A 25,529-nucleotide genomic window follows, 5' to 3' on the forward strand; every position below is an offset into this window, starting at 1 on the left:
TTTGACCGGTTTGCAAATTTCCCGTTTTTTTTGTATCTCTTCTCATTATTCGGTGGTGTCGCTGTCGAAGAAGAATGGCCATGAATGGTGAAAAGGCCTAATCCAATCATGTACATTTACATGGAGGAAGGTATTCCCTGAGAAAACATGAATTTCGAAACGATCGGTTTAGCACAGTGGCTGGCCATTTGCCAGCGTATAACATGGGGCGATCGTAAGCGCCCCCTTTTCTCACACACTCCTCATCCAGGAGGCATCCCCATCCTCCCATTCTTGGGTCTGTCTGAAGAGTCAGTTATTTAGTGGTGAAATGATGTGTGTGATGATGAAATGAGGGGCTGTAGATAAGGTGCGATTACACTCGGGGAGGAAAAAATAGAAGGGAGGGGGAGGCCCAGGGCATGATGTCTTGTTAAAAACGTGAGAGATCAGAAAGAACAACAAATGCATTGCACGCCGTTAAATCCCGCTTAAATCCGCTGGCATGGGCAGATCTAGTAGATAGCCGCTGTGCTCACTGTCTGCTACTACAACACACACACACATACACCCGTACATAAACACACCCGTGGTCAGCCCGGCTGTCTGGGTTAATGCTTGGCTAACTGGGACAGCAGAGCTGAACCATGTTGACATTTTAAGCCTCAAACAAGTCCAGAACAATGATTCAGCCCGTCTGCCCCTACCCCCTGCCCCTACATCAGACTGCAACCTCAGCCCATTTTGCTTTGCGACTCACGTGCACGCACGCACACACACACACACACACCCACACGCACAGACATCCATAAAAATACACACCGCTGCCCAAACACACTGGAGCACTCAGTGCACCCTGCCCCTCTCTTCACACACACTTACACACACTCTGTGGGTCACCTCCCTCCTGTTCCCCACCTTTAGTGAATAAAAGAAAGCTGAGTGCTGATCTGATTGCTTTGGCAGCAAAGAGCGAGGCAGAGAGGTACACTGAGGCCAGATGGATTATCTTAATCCTTGAGCAGATGATCATGGCAGAGAGAAGATGAACGGGGAAGCCTCAACCTCCCATCTGACCCCCGTTCGTTGTTTTCTTCCAAGAGCTTGGACCTCTGAAGTACAGACAGCCTAGATCTTAGGTGGAAATACTGGTCTTACGTGGAACTTTGCAATATGAAATGAGAATCTGTGGCATTCCTCAGGTAAATCCTACCTGTAGCCATTTCGGTGGCAGCCATTTTGTATTTGGCCATCTTGTTTCCTTCCTCGTAAACGTCGGTATGCTTTGATTTGAATCCACATTTGACAAATAACGTTAGAGGATTTGTGTGAAAGGCTCAGTCAAATAACGCTGAGTGAGGTCAAGCAGCCACATGTAATGTTTCTGTGGGGCCAAATCAAGTGCGTTTAGCCTAAAAGCCCGTATGAGACTCATCCAAACCCATTACTTCTGTTTCTCGAAGAGTTACGACTGTATAAACTGTTGATGAATTATGAGGCTGCTTTTCCAGGCTTCCTTCAAGATGTGTTTACACCACCTTGCTTCCTTTTTTCTCTTCCCTTAGGTTTGTACCTGGGAAGGGCCTGGTGATCTACCCAGACATTGGTGACAAGCTGGACATCATCTGTCCAAAAGCGGACCAAGGCAGAGACTACGAGTACTACAAGCTGTATCTGGTGAAGAGGGAGCAGGCGGAGAGCTGCAGCACAGTCCTCGATCCCAACGTGCTGGTCAATTGTAACAAGCCAGAGAAGAACATCAAGTTCACCATCAAATTCCAGGAGTTCAGCCCCAACTACATGGGCCTGGAGTTCAAGAGGAACGTCAACTACTATATCACCTGTAAGTCTGTCTTACTGTCAACGTGTAACTCTCCAACCTTCATTTAACCCGAGATGGCTGAACTGTCAGGGTAATGATCTCCTCTTCACATTCAGCTACACTGAGTCACACTTGGGAGTTTCCTGCTAAAACTGTTTTTTAATGGGTGCTGCAGCCGCTCGCAGCCACGAGGTGATGAGCAGAGCACAGCGAAAGCCGGAGTTCAGGGGGTTCAAGTCAACTTTCCGCAGTCCTGCAATTACTGCGTACACTTGAAGTACCAATTTACTTGAGTATAATTTTGAGGGACTTCGATTTTAACTCTATTTATTTGTATGCCGTTCACTTTCTCTGTTTTTGAATCGAGCCCTTATACACACTCGTATGTGAATTGCATTTTTGCCTATTAAATTGCTTTTCCACAACAGTAATAACAGCCTTTTCCAAGACATCCCCATATCAGCTTTTTAACCGTATAAAATAGGATGAATTAAAAACAGGCTATTTTAAAGTAATGCTAGTTTTTGCATGATAATTAAATAATAAGTCATTCAGTAAAAACTTGACATCATTAGTGTTAAACAGTAGTTTATTATTTGTACTATAATCACTCATATATAGACATTTTGCTCTCATCTCTATATACTTGTTAGACGCCTTAATTTCTAAATAACCACAGCTACTTTGTTCTAATTGATACTTGTATTGAGCAGTAGCTTCCAATGAACTTAAATAATGCACCAGTCTTTGTTTTAAATCATGCATCACATATTAACACAGAAAAGAGGAGGCTGTAATCTAGGTGGTTTACAGCTACTCATAATAATATTATAACAATAATGACAATAATAATTAAATAAAGGAAACCACATTAAAGACAAAGAATATATAGTTTACATGTGTTTTTTAGTTTGATTTAATATTATCAGATTGTCATCCAGTCCCTTCCTCATTGGCGAAGCCCAGTGGTTTGAAGAATTAGAAGTGCTCATCTCGTTGTTAATTCTGACCTTTTGAAGCAGGTTTCCATAATGAAAGAATTGTGTTCAAAAATTATCTTTGATTAATAATGGAACTAGGTTTTATGGTATAATCAAGCAGCCCAAGAATTCAAACTGCAGCGCTCGTTGCTGGCTGATTAAAAGTACCCCCAGATCCATTGATTACTAATTACATCGATGAGTTTCAACCGTGGGTGTGAGAGCCGTTCGGGGCTGGAACACATCACAAAGCACTCCTGCGTCAACACCGACAGTCCTGCTCAGCAGTACTGGCGCAAAGCTGTTGTTATTGCTACGTGTTCACGAGGGTATCATGAGGGCAAGTCCTTCTGATCTTTGTTAGAATATAGACAAACTATCGCTGGTGAAGTGGGACATTCCACAGCGGTGAGAGAATCGGAGCCAGTCCAAAGCAGCCCTTTTAATCCTAATAGACATTTAACAGGCCTGTGCTTGCAGGAAGGTATATTACCCTTTGTGCGTATGTGTGTGTGGGTGGGTGGGATGGAGGGTTTCAGGAAGCACAACCCCCCCTCAGAGTTTTGGGGACCACCTCTGTCACCTTTTGTGGTTTGTAGTGTTTTTAATATCTTGAAAGAGGGTTGCACTAAACAGGGCACTTTTAGCCATCTGTAGATTACAACCACTAAAAGTACCTTTCAAAACCCTTCAAATTTTGACAGACTTATTAAAACCAACCTGTAATTTAACCGTTAATGTTGGTCTTTTTTAAACTCGTTATTAAAGCCGCAGCAAGAAGGAGAACTGGGTTTGTACACGAAGGCTGTGATACAACCAGAATATCCTTTTTTATGTCTGTCAACAAAAAGCTCATTTAGCTGACAAAAATGCATTTTCTGCCACAGACCTCCATTGTTTTTCACAAAGCACTAAAATGAGCCTCACAGTTTGCAAAGTTTCCTTCATTACCATAGAGAAATCCCTGGCAGATGACATGTTTACATCTATTTCAGTATCATACGGTCAATTTTAAACAAAACACACCGTTTCGGGCTGTTTAAGGAACTCAACTGTGGTTTAAAACAAGAAACATATATCTAACCTGTTTTATTTTTTCAAATATTTACACGAGCAGAAACTACAAAAGGGGTTTAGCGATTTTGCAGAGTAATGTCTTGTTGGTTTGAGTCATTCGAGAATATGACATGTTGAGCATAAAATAATATGCTGTTGCTCAAGCTCCAATCATGTCGGCAGCAGAAACTGGCCTGGTGTCGTCTATAGTGCAATAGCAGTGGTATTCAAGACTGTACTTAGGGCATATCAATATTTTCCTTTAGCTACTCATTTTCCGTGTTTCCTGGAAGGCCTTGAACAGTTTTCTAAAATCATACCATATGTTTTAGTCATTCCGATCTGAGGATACTGCAACCCGGGAGCTTCGTCACATGTGTAATTGAATTTTCTCTGTATCTCTGAAATGATCACCGATGCACACGATAATGGAAAATCAGCACCTAAGCCGGTACGGTGTGTAACAAGCTGCACGCACAAACTTTTAGAGGAAAACGGACACGCTGAAATTTTAATATAGCGGAAGGGGCTGGAAAATTATTCAGAAAATACAAAATGTAATCATCCTTCCGTTAAAGACGGTTGAATATCTACTCCATCTGGAAGAAGAATCCACACCAAATTAAATCTCACATGGTTTGCTTTCTGATCTGCAGCAGCACAATCGATATTTGCGAACTCCCCCTCAAAGATGGAGTGCGGCGGAGCCTGGAGCTCATCACGTTTTGTTATCAAGTGACAATTTTTTCGGGGCGGCTGGCTCTCCAGAGGCAATGTGAGGCTATCGTGGGAGAGAAATATTCCTTTGAGCATTATTACAGACACACATCTACAGAAAACACCTTGAGCATATTCCACATCTGCTCAGTGTTTTCTAACCGGGCTGTTAAGGGCAACTCCGCATATTGTCTCCCCATTATATCATAAATATTTAAACTGTCAGTGACATGTGCGTGGGCATGCATTTCCACCGCAATGTGTTGTGGCATGAAAGTGAAAACATCAACTTTTCACCGTGGGTTGAATTAGCCTCTATGATGCACCCTCTTTCATGTGTAAGAGCATTTGCGCTGATGGATCTATTATACAAGCATTAAGAAAATATGCTGCTGCGTAGTGTTTAAGACTCTGAACTGATGGTTGGAACCCCTTGTAAATCCTTCACGAGGGAGGAAGTGCAGGATCTGGCCTGATAGTAGATCATCATTACGCTCATATTCTTGCCTCAGCATTAATAGGATGTCGTATTTGTCTTGGCATTACACTAATATTGTTGTCCTTTACAACTGGAAGAGCATGCCTTATTTATTCTGCTGCAGCCTGTGCACACCCCCCACACACTTAATGTAGCCTTCAGATAACGGCACCGCAGCTGTGCGTAACGTGCGTTTCTTGACAGAGCGGGAGAAGGATAGACAGCACCTGTGCTATGAACTCTTCCTCTGCTTTTCCTTTGTGCGCACTGCATTGAAATCCTTCTGTTTCTGCTTACGCTCCTACGAAGATGTGAATCATCCTGTTTTCTCTGGAGGAAACAGAACACAGCTGGGCCATCGGGGCTCTGTAAATCTGCTCGGCCTATATCTCTCCAGATTAACGGTCAAACGTGGCTGACATCGTTTCAGGAGAAAATGCACGGGGAGTGGACATTTAGCTGGATCTTCCAGGCTGTTAGGCTTTCCCTTCATCACCCCCACCCACTTCTGCTCTTTCCATTGGCGAGTAGGAGCAACAAAAGGTGTGGGGTAAAGTAAGCAACAAATGCTGCGGGAGCGCGTGTGTTTATTTGTGTGTGTCCCATGTCTTTACGTCCCAACAGGGGATCCCATCCCCTCGGACTCCTCGGCCCAGCTGAGCTCTCACAGGAGTCGCGACGAGGGTTATAGGTCAAATCTCAAGGACGGGGGTCACGGAAACACAGCAGGGGATCACTAATGATAACGCAGCGCAGATCTAAACCACAGACCAGCATCAGCCTGTGCCTGTCCATCAAGTCCCTTACACACACAGACACAAACACACACGTACACATACTATATCTAACCATTTGTTGCATGACCAGCAGACACACTGGTTGTATTTAATTGCAACTGTCTAAACAAAGAGCATAGAATGAGCTGCTTTTGAGAAAAATGACTGTTTTGTTTAGGGTTTCAAGTTTAAAGAGAAGTGAGTTTAGACAGCAGGCTTTTAAAGTAAAAGAAATATTACAGGGAAAAAATGATAGAAACAAGGACACACACACACACTCCCACCCACATACAGAGTCATTATATGCAGTTATTATACCAATGTGTCCACAGTGGAGCCAAGAAAGTCCATCCTCTCTGTTCCATTTGCTCCTCATTGAAATGATGTGCCAAGTCTGCTGTGTGATATGTTTTCTGTGACTGGTCTAGTCTGTGGTCTATATAAGGGTAAAGCCACCAGGCAGTAAACAGAGGTACCCCCCCCCTCCCCTGTGATTTCCTGTGAGCTGATCTGGGTAAGCCTGATCCCTGCTGACAGCTGTCACTCTCCATCTCAGTACCATCCTGAAGTTTGCGTGCAACAACATTTCAACCGGAATACTGCCACTGTGGAGCAGACAAGATCTTTCCTTCAGCAAATTCCCAGCTGAGTAGACGGCAAATTGCAGCTCCCAACAAATGAAACAGTAAATGTGTTGTTTTTTTCCCTTGAAGCCTGTTTGGTTTCACAGGTAGTTCTAGTCAGACCGCTCCCTGACTGGATGGAAAGCTTATTAGGATAAAAAGAAAACAGAATTAATGGGAAAGGTGTGTGCGCGCGATATCTGTGGGCTCCTTTTGATGCAAAGGGGTCTTTAAACAAACAATCTTAAGAATTATCGGACCAGCTATATGCGACCTGTGGGATGATCTTTCTCTAGTGCTCACACCTGAAAGGATTAGGTTAGGAGGCACGTTGAATATCTCTAATGCTCACACTCGGTTGTGTTTGCTCCCCCGCATCACCCTGAATGTTTAAACCCCGAAGTAACATTCATCCATTAGACAATATGTATGCAAGAGCAGTTGCTCTCCTTCTGTGTAAGTCAACCTCTTGCCCTCAGTGGACCTGAAGGCCAAGGTTAAAACTTCTGCCCTGGTTGCAGCAGATCACATGCACATGATGTATGACTTTTGTGCATGTGGACAATCCCACGCAGGTGCTCAGTGTTGTGTGTGTTGGAATGGGAGCACAGGAGCACATCAGAGAGGAGAAGCACAAAAGAGGAATTTCTACATATACGTGTTTTACAGTAAAGACACATTTTAATTGTGTGGACACCGTGATGATATTAAGTAAGGCGTTTTAAATGTCATCCTTTAGTGTTAATGCAAAATTATCATAATCCAATCATGGCTACAGGCAGGATAAAAACGAAGCTCTCTGTGTTAGAAAATGACAAAAGCCTTTTTATTGTTGGATTTAGAGGTGCAAATAGCTCACGCATTTCTAACTTCTAATTAAAAAGGTTGTTTTTTTTATTTCAAACCCTAACTGTTAACATCTGGTACACCCCCACCCCCATTCCAGTAAAATCACACTCAAATATTTTAATTACTATGGACACTGTGGACTTTCCCATAATCGCGTTAGCAATAAAGGAGAAAAAAAGGCTTCATTGTTTTATTGCGTGGTTAGCAAATTATACCATAGACATTAAAAATTACTTACCGAGCACAAAGCTCTTGTTCAAGAACATTTCTGTTTGTCTTATTTTGAATTCTGGGAGAACAGCAGCATAACCATTTGATTGGCCTTGATCACAGCACATTGTTACACACTTTCAATGCTCGTTTAAGTTACGGACTGACTTTGATTGTCTGACGGTGATGTGACCGATTATAATTTTAAGCAGCGAGACTTAACGGATTTAATTTTCACAGTCAACGGTGCTTACAGGTCAGGTTAGTACCGGTGCGGCAGCTTGGCTTGGGATAAGGAGATTTAACCCCCATCTCCTCCCATGAGAGAATATTGCCTGGTGTTTATTGGAGTGCCAGTGTAATATATGACTTTCTGCTTGCTGTGCAAATCTATCCAGACTGCCTGTGCTACCTCTCCTTTGGATATTTCATTCAGAGAGGGTTAGCAGGCACAGGCGTTATTGTCGCTGGTTATTGCCTTTCGTTTATTACTGGGGAGTTTATTTAGACTGTGTGTGTTTGTGTGTAGAGTCGGGGGTATGGGGGTACATAAGGGCTTTCTTTTCGAGCGAGGGCTCCTCACGTGGCTGTACAAGTGAATGGTAACCGTTGGTTACAGCTCAACCCTGTCGCCGCTAGATGAAGCTGATATATTCATGTATTCATCTCAATTAGTCTGCTCCGTGCATCTTCAAATGCAGTCGCTTATCCCTGCTCGGCTGTGTTCCATACTTATCTTATGAGAATATTTCATCCAATATGCAGGCTCCTCCTGCTAACACCCCTCTCTCCTTCCGTTATTCAATTCACACTCTTGGAGGCTGTCTGTCATTGTGTGTGTGTATCTGGGTGTTTTGGGAAGTCAATGTTCAAGTCATTTTTGTTAACTGGTAGCTTAGATCTCCTTTCAATGCACATACCCACAGGAAACCACAGAACGAGCTCAGCAAAACAGCAACTTTGTTGCCTAATAACCACGAGAACATCCATAAGAGTCATTAAAACCATTAAAAGTAGCTTCTGGGTTTCCAGTTACCACATTAATGCACACATCATAGTGGTTTCTCTACCACCAAAATATAGCTTGAAGCAAAAAAAGACACCCCCTCCATTTTTAGATTTCAGGATAATTGAAAAGAAAAACAACTATGTAAGACACGAAAGATAAGACTAGTAAGACTAATGGTTTCAGATCTGACAATACTGTATTGCAGGAAAATAACACAAGCAGAGAGCAAAACATTGATAGCCCATAATCTAAAACCCTCAGAAATGCATATTTGCCTGTTCGCCTGAGATGTCTGAGGTTGTTTGCCCTTTGCTCTGCCAACACATATTCTCCATTTCTTATTTTCTCGGGCCAGTAGCTAAGCTCAAATCACATCTTCATGTCTGTCGGATGGAGCTTGCTCTCCTCCTCTCTCTGCCATCAGTGGTTTCTCTTCTCCAAGGCACTCTCTAAAATGGCTTTGTTTTCCGACAGCCATTCAGTGGCACCCTCAGCCGGAGCCTGCCAAGAGGTCTGCCTCCCAAAACTGGAGCCCGGGCCTGTTTATACAAACTCATCGCAGAAATATGGACGTATAATTTTCGTGGTTGTTAGTTTCAATGTTACATCCTTGTGATGGAAACCTTTACATGCTCTCTCGGCTACCACGAGGGTGGGTTGATAAAGCTCTCATCAGGGCGCGGTGTGAATATTTGTTTTTACGGAAAGCTTTTTATTTTGCAATAGGAAGGAGCTCCTTGACTGAAAATTAGACCAGTATGAAGGGAAGCAAATAAACATGAATCACGAGGCGGTGATAGAGTTTGCTGTGGTTGTCCCACGTATAAATACAGATTCTAAATACTGCACAGCAGGCCGAGCCCAAACCCGTTCCTCTGAACTCAAATCGGTGGCAGAACGTCCATGTTCCATTCCAGGGTGACCACAGTACAAAAAACAGTAACATCGGTGGGCAAATACACAAGAAGTGTACAAGTGCAAACACATAGGCATAAATTAGCATCAAACCACATAAGCAAGTTCAACTATATCGACCACTAATGCTCTCGCTAGGATGCAAATTGATGCCGCTATGAAAGGCTGAATGTGTTCTCACACGTCCATTTTCCTGCTCTCTGCACAGATTTGCTTGCGTAATGTGAGGTTGCATCGTGCTTTTTGTTAATGCAATTCAGAGTTGCCGTGTGCAAGATATTTTCAGTCAGCAGTCCCACGGGCTTGTGCGCTGTGGAGTTTGTGTATGTGTGCCGTAATGGATGGATAGATGAAGAAAAGCGGGTGTTGTGTGTCTTCAAATAAACACATGTTGTTGCTTTGGGGTTTGTGCCGAGCAGCCTTGATGACTTCATAGGCAGTGATACACTGATTTTACCTCCCCAACCCACAGTTCTAATTTCTACCTCTCTTTTCCCCCCTTCTGTTCATTTTTCTTCTGCAACCTAATCCTTTTCTCCCTCTCCCATGCCATTCTTCCTATTTTCTCTCCCTCTTAGATCCTTTATCCTCCTCTCCTCATCTCTCCTGCACAGTGACAGATCCTCCAGGAAATTGTTTCGAGTCTGCCAGACATTTTTGTGTTGTAGCTGTTTATTTGTGCTAGGGGCACGGGGTCCGGAGCCTCCGTCTCTCTGCTCTCTTGGACTAGAGGTTAAGCTCCCATAGCCTGCGCCAAAAATCACTGATCCTCGATCAACGTGGCTTTACCGTGTAACCGATACCAGGGATGAGGAGAGAGGAGCAGCAGGGAGGATGTAATCAGCCTCTGTGTGTGCGTGTGTTAACTACTGGCTCTGTGTGTATTAGTATGCAATCAGCAGCATTTTCTCTGTGGTCTGTTGTGCTCCCTGATTGGGGTTTTGGCAAATAAGAGGGAAAAGGAGAAAAAGTGAGTTCTTTTCCCTGCTTCTTGTGTTGCAGCCTAGCCTCAGAGCTGGAGAACACTTCACTGTGGTTCTCGGGCACGCTAGAAGCCCTTACGCATTAGCAACATTAACCCCCGAATGTATCGCGTGTCTGTTGCTCTGCCACCTCGTGCCTGGCACCGTCTCTTGTATATGTTTGTCTAAGCTGCCCTGACTCAGGTCTCACGTTGGCATCGGTCAGCATTCATTAGTACCCTCCACTTTCACAGGTACAGGAGAATCCCCAGCGGACAGAACTCGCATTCACACGTGTATAATCACAGGGACTCATACAGCCCACGCACACATGCAACCTCCCTCTTTGTCTTTTGCAGATTTTGTTTTTGCACAACTAGCAGATGGGCTGACATCAACTCTCTCCTAAATAACAAGTACACTCACCGTCTCTCACCCTGACATTTCTCTCTTTGTCCACCTCGGCATCCTTTATCTTCTACCCACGGTATAAGGCCTCTCCTGCTAAACTAATTTGTCAGTTCTCATTTCCCTCATTTATCAAGCAAAAATACCAAACATTTGCTAATTCTAATCTTTTAGATTTGCTGAGTGCTCTTGCCGCTCGTTTTTGGCATCTGTAAATTGATGTTTTTGGTTGCTGGATTACTAGCAAGACAAAACCAGATGTTTGGAAACATCATGTAATTACTGTTCTTCAATTTGAGACCCGTTTATTCCTCAAATTTCCAACATGTTATTGACTAAATTTCCAGTTCCCCCCAAAAATCTTGCGGTTGCAGCCCTGTGTTTTCACCCTGACGACACAGACGTTTTCAGTTTCCCACCTTAGAGGCAACGGTCCAGTGCACCCACGTGCCTTTTTGTTTTTCATATTGTCTGGCAGTGATAATGCGATAATAGTGCTTGTTTCCCCATCTTTAATGCGTGATGGTTCTGTTTAGCACCCCTGCTCTGAAGGGCAGATTGAAAAGGTCAGTGAATATGTTATTCCTCCCTATAAAGACTGGACAGGGTGTAGGAGTGGTGCGCACGCACGGAAAAAGCCTCAGTGTTCATGCGGCTTTAGAAATGCACAAAAATTCATGAGCGCCATACGCTGCGAGCGCAGTTCTTGCATGCGAGCAGCATAAGCGGCCAGTTCTCTGAGGATAGTCTGCCCTGCGGTGTTGGTATTTATTAACTTGTTGCTGGGTTCTAGCACTGGTTTTTCTTCTTTGGTGGTGGGGGTGGGCTGGGGTGTGTTCAGAGTGTAGCTCTTTAGTCGTTCCAGATTTTTTGAAGCCTCGTGGCCTTTGACATGCCGCGACTATCTCCCTTTACATTCCAATCTGTCCCAGTGCTTCTTTTATCAGGCTGCGCAGGCTGATTTGTGGCTCATGAACCTTCAGATCGGGGCAGACGACACCCCCTCCACGACCAGAATCCAGAGTCCTGTATCAGCTTTGTAGACGACCAGAAATGCCAGAGCAAAAGGAGGATCAGTTTTATAATCTACTGGGATTTAGCAAGCGAACCATGGTTCACCTCATGTGATTATCAGTGCAAATGAAGCAAGGCAAAAACTTCAATGAGCCTCCCACTGAGTAACAAGCTCACTAAGAGACCTTCTGTGTGCATCTGTCAGCTGAGCACATGTTGGCAGAAATGACCAGTACCACCCACTGGCATGAATGGATCTTGTTTTTTATTTTTAAAATAACTGTTGGGAGTTATTTGGATAAAATGGACAGAAGAGTACTGGAATTGATCCACTAATGGGATAGCCAGATTTCAGGACTGTCTGACTGCTCTCTTTATTTCATGAAATTTTCATGGTCAGGACATACACGTGTTAAAGGTGGTATGTTGCTTAGGGACTAGAGTAGTCTTCAATTATCTTTTTTCCCAGTCCACCCTTCCGCTAGTATTATCAGTATGTGCACACTTGAGAGCTAAGCATCTCTGAGTGACAAGTTTTTATTAAAATCTCAAATCCTTCACTTTTTTCCCCTAGGTTTTAACAATTTATGTCAGCTAAAAAGGGTAATTATCATGAATCTGAACTCTCGTAGTCTAATGTTATCCTTTCTTACCCTCATGTCACATGTTTTCTCATTATAATACTTATTTCTCCCTCCAAAATTGGGAAGATAATTATTATTTATTAGTGTGAGATTAGAAATTCCCATACTAGTACCAATCTTTAATAGCTTCTGGTATTTGAAGGACATATTATAGGATCTCTAGAATCACTAGCAGCTAAGATGTGGTGGGAAATAATGACGAAAAAGATTTAGTATTTTTCTTTTTACTACATTTTAATCATGAAATTCAAGAAGGGCAATTTTCTCCTCAAATCTACAATGACCACAGTCTGAAAGGCGGTCCAAGTAGATTGTTCACTCGACTGAGTGACAATAGAGAACTGCTGAAATAGCTGTTGAACTCCATTTCTAATGTGGCGCTTCCTGTAACTGCACAATACTAAAACCCTTTTCTTGGTTCAGTGTTAAGTCACTTAACTCACTTTCAAAGATCCTTTTGATAGTAATTAAATCTACTTTCGCCCCTGCCATTCATCTCTCATTTTGTTTTATCTATCTTGAATGAGAAGTGCAATCATGTTGGTACTTATTCCTTTCTATTCTGAAATGTCCACAGGACTATATCCTGCAAGCACATTTTTGTCATTTTCAGGGCAGTTAGTCCTAATTACGAGTCCTTTTGTAAACTGCTTCTCGAAGCGTATTCTCCATCCATCACCCGACAATAAATGATGGTTAATGGAGAATGAAACCCGACTATTATATTCCTTTTTATCCTGTATAGCTTCAGAGGCTTCTTGACCCTGGCCCACACCAGTGGATGTGGCCAGCATCTGCTGCTTTTCACAACAAAGTGTCAAAGGAACAGTTTTTCCCAGGGAATCGCCCTGGGGAAGAACGTTGCTCTGCTGCTATATTGATAAACCGTTGTAAGAGTTGGAGGAGTACAGGTCACACGTACCAGTTGTTCATGTTGATTACTAAACTTTTCATTGACAGGAGTGGGCACAAGGTCTCCCCAGTCGCTGTAGTTACCACGGAGCATCCGGGATTAATGAAATACTAATGTGGAACTCCCCTTTGTCTTTAACAGCCATACCAGTGCCTCCTTGAGATAGCATGAGATAAACAGTAACTCGGCAACTCCCACATAATTAACCTTTAGCTTTAGAGCTTGTGACTGTTTGTTTGTGTGTGTGTGTGTGTGTGTGTGTGTGTGTGTGTGTGTGTGTGTGTTAGCTTCAAAGATGTGTTGCATCCCCCCTAACCTTTAGCTCTGGCCAATAGGAACATGAAATTCTGGTCTTTTCTCTCTGACCCACTTTTGCCGCTTCTTATTTCTCTGAACATGCAACATTTCAGCTGCTATTAGTCAAATGAAGCACTGCCTGAGCTAGTGTGTGTGTGCATGTGTGCACATGTGTTTGTGTAACTCCCAGGGTATGTTTTTTCACCTGTTCTTGTTGTGAATTCAAGTGTGTTGATGCCTACGTGCCCGAGGCCTGTGCCAGTTTTTGAAAGTAAGTCTAATTGATAAGCAGAGCCACCCATTGCCATTGCAAACAGAAAAATTGCAGTCTGAGTGTCTGAGCAATGACTGACTGACATTTTTCTGCCCCTTTTGTGGCCCAGTGTGCACATTATGTGCATGGAGATAGCGGCCGTCTGAAATGAGGAAAAACTGAGCTGGGTTTTAAAAAGATATATCCTCGGCGCATGATATTTATAGATATGCTGAGGTTTTCTGTGGCCGCAGCTCGTGGATATCAGTGAAAAGAGCCATTACAGGCAATTAGCAACTCTGTCATTAGGGAGGTTTGTGCAGGCTACTGGCGACTTCTCCGCACAACACAGTACAGTGTACCTAAAATAACTGCTAATATCTAAAAATGTTCCATATTAAGCAGAGTAGAGGTGTGGTTTGCTTGGATTTATCAGGCACTGTGGTTTTGAAATTAATATTGGACGTTTCAGCAGCTGTCTCCTAACTTCAATACAACATGCAACAGCTTATGGAATTATAAGCTGTTAGTCCTCCTCCCTCAGGCTCCACTCTGTTATTGTGCCGATCGACCTGCATTTGAGATTCTGTGATCCGAGCTCCTCCGCTGCACACACCTGTCAGATTAGGTAGGGATTCATCTCGCAGGCGTATGTGCACATTTTGTGCAGGTCTTCCCTATACTGTGCATGTGTGTATGCAGGAGCAGGGAAGAGGAAGGGGGCAAGAGAGGATGTGATGGCTTTTAGATGAGTCGGTCTACATCTGTCATGTCAAAGTGTGCTCAGTCTGTTCATGTTTTAGACAGATGACTTGCTGGAGTCCCCAAGGTCTGCGCGTTATTTTACATCCTTCATCCCCTACAGCTCCAGCAGACGGCCTCCTGCGTACTTTATTTTCCTGTGTATTTTCCATTTGTCTGCATGTAGGAATGAGTATATGCGGATGTGAAAACCCCACAAGAACATTTTTTAATGTGTTTACTTGTGCTCCCGCATAAGCACATTAAAGTCACTCGCCTTGGTATTTGCATGTGCGTGCATGTGGAATTCTGGGAAGCTGAGTGCAGTGAGCATGAGCAGCGTCTGCAACATGCTGAGATGGGAAATGGGGAGTAGAAAAGTGCAGTCTTGTAAAAGCTCCGCCATTCTGGATCCGCCGAGGAGGTGACACACAGAAACCAACAGCTAAATGATGCAGGAGCTTTCTGTATCTGCAGGCTGCAGGGCCTTGAATGCGCACACTCGCACACAAATACAGACACTTAGGGAGCCGCTGACAGGTCCTCTGCTGAGGTTAAAAGCTGCCATCACCTTTAAGCAACAGACCAATGACGGTAACCACAGTAGTCCATAATATGCATCATCTTGCGGTAACCAGGAACTGATGTACCAGGGCCACACACAAACACACATGAGGAAAAGTCCCATATGCAAAAGTCCAATTTCACACATGTGCACATATTTGTCCAAGTGTCCTCGCGTGCACGTACTCAGCTGCACAGAGAAAGATCATCTCCCACCTATGATTCTTTCCGAATTCTGCTCTTCTCATCTCCGTTCACTCACTTCATCAGCCCCTTCCGTATTCCCTCAACAACATATGCAAGCTTAGATTCTCCTGTTCTCTGACCCCCCAACTCCCGCCACCATCATCACACACATGCACACATGCACACAGACACGCACAGAGTACACTTCAGATCACGTGTCACCCCTGACCTGCACATACACTTGCTTGGAATCTCCCACTTCCTTTCCCTTCCTATCTCCCCCAACCCCCCACTCCTCTTACCATTCCATCTCTAAACACCTTCCTCCTTCCTCCTTCACCCTTCCACATCAAGCAACCCCCCCCCCCACCCAACCTATACCATAGTGCTCTCTGCTGGAAGGATTCAGATGTACCCTGTAATTTTGCTCCTGAAGGACCACTTAAGTACTGACCAACCCAGGAAGCTTCTGTGTGTGCATGCGTTTGTGTGTGTGTGTGTGTATGTGTGTGTGTGTGTGTGTGTGCCTGTGTTTCTTTGAGCCAAAGTGTTTACATGTCCATATATTTTTTGCAACCAATTCCCTGTCTCCTCTTTTCCTGCTGTGTGTGCATTTGTGTGTATGTGTGTGTGCGGGAGAGAGCGGGAGATGGAGAGACAGTCTCTAATCAGGACACAGGAGAGGAGCTCCCCCTCTGGCTGTATACTGAAGCAATGAGCTGAGCAACAGTTGTGTGCAGTAGGCCACTCACCACCTCAAGCCTTGACACTAATGCCGCTACCTGCTAACCCCACCTGTGCAAAAGCAGCTCCAGGGAGATGGCAGCGGATTGTAGAATTAGGACTTCATTGCAAGAACTGTACAAAGAACTACATAGTTCTTACACAATCAAAATGACTGTTACATCAATGCTTTTATTCAAAATTACAATTAAAATGCCCTAACTGGTTTCTCAAAGCAGCATGAAAGAAGTGCAGTGCCACTTTAAAAGCTATGGCTATTTCACCAGGTCGCAGAAGTCTGAGGTGATATGAGGAAATTGGAATACATTTTCTCAGCTCATGGCAAAAGAGACAGCATCGGCGGGTAAAGCGTCGGAGGTTGATTACCAATTTCCATTTTTATTTCTGGGACATGGGAATAGACGGCTGATGGCCTGGGACTTCTATTTAGATCTATTTCCTTCTAGCATAATCAGGCTTTACCCATGCCCTAATACTGAGGATTAGAAAAGGTTCAAAGTGCAAACATCTAGATCCTTTAGTATTATTCCAGTCTGCCAACCTCACTCTGTGCAAGTGTCTATGTGCGTGTGCCCTCGTGCATTTGTGTGTATGTGTGTGCTGGCGTGCATGCCCGATCTGCTGGGGAGGGTTATCTCTGGAATCAGGCCCATAAACCTAATCTAACCCTCTCTGTGCTCATTCAGGAGTGAAATATTTTGTGCAAATGCGTCTCTCTTTTCACTCTCTCTACTCTGACTCGCATTTCCTAATGTAAACGATAAAATGAAACGGGAATATAGCGGGCAGGAGAAAAATCCATTTTGCTTTTTAATGGCTTCTTTTGATGGATGCGGGTAGTCCACCTGTTTACGTTGAAGCGTGGTCTGTTTTAACCTGATGCTGAGGGGGGTCAAATGTCTTCTTCTGTTTCTATATTTAGTGCCCCCACCCCTTTTTTTTTGTATTTTCTAAAATGTGGACGTGATCAGTGCTGGTTACTGTGACTACCTGCAGTCTGCTCAGGCCGTCTAAATGGAAGTCTGTTGAGAAAGGGAGGTGTTAAAAAAAAAAAGTACCCAATGAATGTCACCTCTCATCCACTTTCTCATTAAACAACCTGCTCCCTGTCACATAGGCTGTATCCATGCCTTCGTTCTGCGCTTTGGGCAGATATCGAGCACAAAAAGTTGGCGCGCACTCAGACATTGCAGTGTGTCCACACACGCATGCACACAGCCTATTGCTCTGTATAAAAGCAACCCCCCCCCCCAACCCCCCTTCCCCCCCATGGGCTGGACAGGAATAATAAGCAGCAGATGATTCATGATGGAGATGGAGAATGTATTCAGTGAGACCACCTGAGTGACCTCATTTAGCAGACCTGAGAATAAATATAGACCACTGTATCACACTATAGCCCGGGCTTCTGTCATCTTGGCCACTCACCACTGCGTCTCTCACACATCTCTCACTGCTCTCCTCCGGGGAACAGCCCATCCGCTCTGCCCTCAATGTCCTTGTGAAATCTGTGTGCATTTGTGTAATTGTAATCATGTGCATTTACATGGTAACGTGCTAGCACCAGTGAAATGTGTATGTTGTTGGAACGGGAGCTGTTGTTAGAGGCCAGCTCTTTCCCCTGAAAGGCGTTCTCTTGGCTGATACATTTATACTTGAGATATTTCCCAACATCAACATTTGGCACCTGGTTTCTGTTATGACTTCAGCAGCTGTAGGTCTTTTGTTCTCCCACTAGTCACTCTGTGGCCAATGATCCACACCCACAAAGACAGCCTTAAATCAAAAAACCCCGGCTTCGGAGCCGACCGTTTTATTAAAAGAAGCAACATTCCTTCATGCAATGACCAATTCTTTGGGTATTCCGGACCACAATCCCTGAACCGATTTGTTCCACTAAATCATTAGGAGCAAAATGGGACTTTCTTTGTTCTTCGCCATGTCGTTTCTTCATCCCCTTGTGTTTTTATCTGCCGAGACACACAGGAAGACCCAATTCCCCAGTTTCCTCTTGGAAAAACATTTAATAGCTGCCAACCTTTTACATCTGAACATCCAGATTTGGATTACCATCAGTATATGTGGATAAAATGGGTGTGAGATGGAGGCGATAGGGTGAATGACGGTCTGTTGAGATATTTTTTGGGAAAATGCTGTGTCCTTGATGTTGAGTATGCAGAGCTGAGTACCAGAAATCATCTGGTAACCATTTTTTTTTTGAGTGAACACATAGCAGATACATAAAACATGCCGATATCACAGGGCTTAAAATGACAGCGGTTACAGCCATGTTTTCTTTCATTATTTAATGCACTCAACAGTTGTTTCCATGCTAGATTTTCATCTTGAACTGCGCTTAAAAGATTCCCATTTGGTTAAAATTGGCCATGGTTGATCGCATTATGAGTTTCCTACGGTAAAGGCTTAGAATGATTTGACATTTGAAATGGCCTGAACGCAAACACCATGTGAAGTGGTCACGTCTCACAGTTGTTCACCTAAACAGGAGCCTCGCAGGATCAACTTATCATCTTGCCACATCAGTAGCGCAGCAGCCCTGTTCATCCGGCCTGAAGGAATAAGTTAATTTAGATGACAGCGGTGAGTTAACACCAAGACGATTTGCTCTCCCTGAGTGGATATTCATAGCGCAACACTTACTCTTAGTCAGATTATTCAATCCTTCGAGCTCAATCTTCAAAGGGCTAATTTCTGGCCACCCTTGCCCTGCACATTAAAGGGAAAAAAAGAACGTAAAAAGAGATATTGAGCACAAAATGCTCGCATGAGGTTACCACTTGTGGTAATGTCGGGCAATGGAGGGCAGACAAATGGTTTTGAGAATGTCAGCAGGCTTGCTCACCTCACTGTCTTTGAGCGATCTATCTAAAAGCGATGTGCGTAAGCCCTGAATCATAAGACTCACTTATCCTCGAGTGGTCTCTTGTATTAATGTACCGCGTAAAATCCAAATCTCTTTGTTCCTGCACCGCTCCCCGCTCCCCTGGCCCCTCGTATATACACTCCAGTGTCACGGTTTCCTCGGTTGTGTTGAGTCTACAGCGAGTGGGGGGGGGGGATTTGTCAAGGAGCTCCTGACACAATGTTATCACAATCATTCTCGCAAATTATCACATAGCCGGGTCTCGCTAACAAAATGTTGTGGTTCCCTTAATTTAGGCTTCGCCTATGATCTGATAATGTAACATAATATTATAGCGATTCATTATTTAGTTTTCTTCAATTTCAGCAGGGTACAAAGCAGAATTCCCGCTGGGTAACAGAATGTCAACATTAATAATGCTTAGGAATGACAAGGCATGAATCAACTAGATGAGCTTTTCCATAGCTGGGGAGCCAGAAATCGGCACTGCTTGCTACGACATCGGTTCACAACCCGTAAACGTACATAGAAACGCCGATACTTTATGACACTGAGGGCTAGTTTATGCAAAAGTTTATAGAACGTTGTTTACCCCTCCCCTGCCCGCCCCCCAATCTAGTTTAGTCCGCCTCTGTCTTTGTGTCATCATTAGATAAATGTCCTCTCCAAGACTGTCATCATAATGAGGGTGCCATCTGAAGCAATCACCCAGGGAGATGGTCATTGAGTTAAAGGGAGGGGAGGGGAGGGGTCACCTCAGATACCCCTGATAAAAAAAAAAAAAAAAACTAAATGAAGGGAGTGAAAAAAAAACAGGAGAGGGGGAGGTAGAGGGAGCAAGACGGATAATTCAGTAAGAGAAACAAAAGCATTTCAGAGGAAGGGAGTCAGTTAAAACAGCACACTAAGCGGAGATGCAGATCATTTGGGGAATTCCAAAATTAGAGCTGCCATTACATGCACCCACACCACACAGGAACACCCACAGGCACGCACACACACGCACGCACACACACACACAGCACAGCATGCCTTGTGTTTGCCACTCAGTGTTAAGGTCAGAGTCACACTCTGTCTCCCTAGGTCATTATCATAAATGCCTAAAATAGACGGCCAATTGTGTCACAGCATGCGAAGTGAATGTGACATTGAATAAACAACCTTCGACCCAGAGCTCGTCAGTCAAGCCGGAGCAGAACATTCGCTTTAAAACAAATGGAGTGAGAGGCCGACACTGACACACACACACACGTTTCCCGGCTCCAATATATAAATGTACACACATGCGAAGCACAAGCATTAAGGGAGGCATTTAGCTCTCAGCACTACCAGCAAGTAATGACACATGTGGCTCAGAGGGAGTAAGCTGCTGGAGGACTTGGCATGCGTCTGGAGCTCTCGCTGGCACGTCTCCCTGCTGAACTATGCAGAGCAGAACACACACTTACACAGGTCTGCTTGTGTTCCTTCTCCTCACCTCAACACTCGCTCTCGCTCCCTCCACCCTAATGCTTTTTCAGTCACTGGGCTTGACTTTATTGTGTTAACGAGTGCTAGAGGATCAAGGAGTTGATTGAGGGTGAGAACGGATAATCAGTGGAACAGCTAATCAGTGCCCGTTGTAAATATTGATTCATTCTCCGTGTTACCTATGTGCTCATTAACGGTTGTGTCACCTTCTCTCCTCCTCTTTCTCCCTTCCTTCCCTTAACCCTGCGTCCCCTCCTCCCTCTTTATCTCCGTCACCCCCACCACTGTATCACAGCAACCTCCAATGGAACGGTCGAGGGCCTGGAGAACCGCGAGGGAGGCGCGTGCAAGAGCCAAGCCATGAAAGTCATCATGAAAGTCGGGCAAGGTAAACGTGCACTCTGCTCACACGCGGAACACAGACGCAGGCAGTGTTTAAACAAGGACTCGAAGTTTGTGCTGCTCTTGGTGTTACTGTTTGCTGTCAGAGGTGGTCATGTGACTGCACAGACATTGTGTCCACTTCCTTTTGAGAAAATTAAAACCTAACTAGATACTGTGAGTCAGAAAACGTGTTTTATATTGGACTCTAATGCAAAACACACTTTTAACTGTGAATAAGTTATTGAAAAACTATTATAGTCAACACACAAGATTTAATTTTTTTTTTAGGTTTTACAAAATAAATTAAGAAAATATCTCCCCTGTATTAAAAAAGTTATGAAGATTATGAAATTAAAATGACCAAGTATTAACAGCTTATTGTAGTTGCAAGACAATCAATTATATTAATAATTATAAACTAATTTAACTAGACTCTTTCAGCTTGTATGCAGCATAGAAAAGTTGCACAGGAGGGCAAGGATCTTTAAAAGTATTTATTCATTTATGAATATATTACATTTAATTTATTAGTTTTTAAATATTTTTTAAAAATGAAACATAAACATACGTTGTTATAGAAAAATGATTATTTATTAATTCCAGTAATATTCACGTAACACCCACACAGTGGTCACAAATACACCATATCTTCGGCTCATATGCGAGGTATCAAAATGGATTCAAATATTGTTTTTTGATGGTGATATGGGCATGTCAGAGGGTTTTCTGCTGCTAAAGATTTCGCCATATATGACACGGGAGCCGTGCTATGAATCAATAAGAGGGTCGGCTTTATGAACTGTGGTATTGAATTTCCTTGAGTTGTTTCAGTATGATGGAATAACCTGATTTGTCTTTAGTTAAAGATGAGTGTAAAACACGCTCATACTCTGTGTTCTGATTACTGTTTAAAATATATATATGTAGCAATTTAATTTAGCACACATGTACATATGCAGCTGTTTATGCGTACAGTCATAATTCAGAAATAAATCATTTAGAAATGACTGTGACAGGGGACATAAAAAGGTCGGCGGGCTGATGCTTCTCAGCTGCTCTTCTGCCTGATTATTATCCAAAATCCATAAATGAAAAATGTGTTTGAAGTAAGCGTGTGTGGTCATTTAAATATGCTGGAAGTAAACAGATGAGCTTTGTTTGGATATCCTCAAACGGAACATTTGGTTTCAGACAGCTCTAGTCAGAAAGTGACGATTGGCGTCCTCAATTTGACAGGCTACAGTACACAGATGTGTTGCTCTGTAAACACCCACCGCAGTGTTGACCCAACACGCACTTCACAAGCGTCCATGAGGAACATCTGGCTACCACTTAATCTGATTCCATTGTAAAAGCAGAATCCCAACGTGTCAAAAATTAAACAGTCGCGCTGAGCGCGTTTGTTCGTGCTGCAAGTTTGCGTGCGGGTATTTGAAGCCAGCGCCATGGCAACGGTATTTTCAGACATGTGGTTGATGGTAACGGCGAATGAGAGGCTGATGCTCACGAGGCCTGAGTCACAACAAATCAGCAGATACAATGAAACGCTCCCACAGTCGTTTCAGAGCCAGGCAGTCGTGCGTTTTTGGATAAATTTGCACCTTCACCCAATTCCAACGTGTCCGCAGGAGCAGAGGCCACAGAGAATCTTACACTAAACTATTAACTGGAGAGATTTTCTTATAAAAAGCTAAATTCCCCGATGTGGCATTAATGAAGTGGAAGGAGGAGTTCGAGGAAGGCTTTTGAGTAGCCGGAGCCGCGCACTCGTTTCCTGAAACCGTCTGAAACGAGCTGTCACTCAGAATCAACATGCCCTAAAAACCTTGTTAGAAAAGATGTTGCTGGCCCAGCTGCCACTGCTTTTACATCTATTTCTGTGAGGAGGTTTTTAATGCGCTCCTGTCCAACCTGCCTCAACCAGCGAGAAATTAGAGCACCCACAAAGCTTTAATCTGTTATTTCTTGAATTCTCTGATTAGATGGAAAGGATTTAATTCTGCTTCTTCTTCCAGCCACTGAATTATCCAGAGTGCGTTTGACGAGATCTTCATGTATGTCCCAAGTGTGTGATCGGTTTTTAAAGAGCTGTTTTCATTAATGTGATCATTTTGCTACATTTAGATGACGAAAGGCTTGACTGAATAAACGAGGGAGGGAATAAATCAGATAAACGTTTGACACAAAATAAGTTCTGATTACATTTCTCTGATCTTCTGAGAGATTATGATTTCAAAATGAATATTGCCCTATATTACAGTTGGACTGGTGGCACACACACACACTCACACACAAAAAAAAAGAATAAATGAACGTTTTGTTTTATTACTCCACAAGCTCAAAGAATTGAAACTTGCCAGACTGATTTAATAAAAGAGCATAAATATAAAAATGAAGAGCAGCCGGTGTTTTGAAAGCAAATGACCCAACTAAATGATTCATTAGTTGGTTGGTTCCATCTTCTTAAACCTGACTGTTACCTTTTCTGTTCTGTTAACTTTTAACTGAATACGTTGGGTCGACTCCGCCTTGGGCCTCTGAAAAATAGCAGTGACTTTTTTTCTTCATTTGAACATTTTATAAGTTGAAAGATAAGCCAAATAATTGAAAACCCCCGAAAGGGCGAATAATTAATGAACATCAAATGAACGGACCAGACTCAAATTCTTCATGTTACACCGGAATGAAGATTGACGTTGATTTATGTCCTTTTTTCTATCACACACACAAAGGGCTTTGCTTGGCCGTGTCCCCGCATGCTATTGTGTTTAAGCCACATTTCCTCTGCAGCTGAACGCCAGTGCTTCCTGTGGCCAAGTTCCAAAGATCTCTCCATATGTCCAATTCTTTTGCACTTTGCTCTATGGATTATATTTGGGTGATTTATTCTTTCATATCTTTTTCTGTGGCGCTGCGGCGGAATCGCATTGAATCATCTGTTCGGAGGAAATTATACGCCCTTTCACATCGATAGCCCACTGTAGTCTAAATGCCACCTTTTCCGTCCTTTGTCCGTATAAAATGTGCGGCGTAAGGGAAGCGAAATTGATTACAGGGGAAATACAGTGAGGCCATATTTTATGCATCCATCGCCGGCTCGACTCTTTCTTCCCCCACATCACGCCATCGCGCTCATTAAAAATATGTTGACTCACAACCTTGCACGCATCTTGCATCTTTAGTCCTGGTCTGTCTCCTCTGTCGCTCGATCATGGCCCCTCTCGCACCCCCCCCCCCCCCCCCCCCCACCCCCTTCCAACCACCCGCCCGCCCCCTCCCTCCTTCTGGCGGGTTGGCAGTTCTGAGTTAGTTGCTGTCTGCACAGCTAAGGGAAATGTCAGCAGTACGCGGCGAAAAATGGGTCAGAACATTAGAACGCTCACTGCACATGCTCAGTGACACACAGCGTTGGGGCTGTTTGTGCCGAGTGAATCAGATCACTGTGTCCTCTCTTATCCTCTGCCATGCTCATGGATGTTTCCACTTCTCACTCCTGTCCTCTCTCATCTATTATTGATGCTCCACAATAGCTCAAGCTTACATTCGGTTGTCGCTGTGATCGTCACAGAGCAGGCTGGGCCTAGAACCTATATGTTACCGACGTGTTGTGTCTGTAAATTGATGTGTTTGATTTCCTATAAATCGTTGTTTCGAATGTCCAAATTCTCAGATTTTTTTTTTTTTTCACTGTTATTTGTAATTTTTGAATTTTATTGACTCTTCTCTGACAGTAAAATTAAGAATTACTTTATTGGCATTTGACCACAGAGACAATTTATTAGCAAAAAACATAAAAATACAGAACAGTCAGACAAGGCACATGGGTGTGAATGTGAATCTTTTCCAACTAAGAAGTATGATTGTTAATGAAGGAAAACAGTCAAACTGATCAAGACCAGAAAACCCAAACTAAACAAAAAGCTGCCCTCAGTGTTGTGGTTTATACATGTCGTCCAGACATCCATCACTCCAACATTTCCCTGGCAGACAGAGGTGGGAACAAAAATTATACTGCTCCACCGCTTCTGCTTTCACATGCAGTCAGGCCACACACTCTCACCACAAGGGACCCAAAATGCAAATTTCCTTCTCATATTCAGTTTCTCGCTCTCTCTCACACACACACACACACACACACACACACACACACACACACACACACACACACACACACATGCCCTTGGGCAGGCCTTTGGGCAGATGCAGATAAGACTTAGGAGAGGAGGTGCATCTGATAGTGTGCTGGGGAATCCATCAGGCTGACTTGGGCAGTGGTTAATAACTGTCTGCTGTCTGCCGTGTCCTCATAAAAGCCACGCTGCGGACCCACCGGTGTTTACCACACAAAGACTTCAAAGCGTGCGTCACTGAAATCACAACAGACACTCAGATAAACTGTCTGCTTCCTTTGCATTCCCTTCAGAGTTTCTTTACCCCCCCCACATACACGCGCACACACACACCTCCCACATTTCTCCTTAGCTCCTCTTCCTGTCCTCCAATCCACTCATCCTCAGAAGTCTGCCTGTTTTAAGCAGAGTTAAAGCTAGAGCAATAAATAAGGCATATTATGGCCTTTTAACACAATGAATAATGTAAAACAATAAAAACTTAATATATAACTACGTTAGCCTCATTCTGCCATGCCTAA

The 25,529-nt window shown here is 43.6% G+C and overlaps 1 protein-coding gene across 1 annotated transcript in view; it reads left to right on the top strand.

Annotated features, from left to right (window-relative positions):
- Positions 1-25,529, top strand: part of efnb1 (ephrin-B1) — a 53,236-nt gene that overhangs the window by 21,052 nt on the left and 6,655 nt on the right. Inside the window, exons 2-3 of the mRNA XM_003970590.3 lie at positions 1,545-1,822; positions 20,790-20,882. Coding sequence (XP_003970639.1) covers positions 1,545-1,822; positions 20,790-20,882 — 371 coding nt within the window. The remainder of the gene's footprint in view (positions 1-1,544; positions 1,823-20,789; positions 20,883-25,529) is intronic.

The sequence above is a fragment of the Takifugu rubripes genome, chromosome 14, assembly GCF_901000725.2.
Source record: "Takifugu rubripes chromosome 14, fTakRub1.2, whole genome shotgun sequence".
NCBI classification, from domain to species: Eukaryota; Metazoa; Chordata; class Actinopteri; order Tetraodontiformes; family Tetraodontidae; genus Takifugu; species Takifugu rubripes.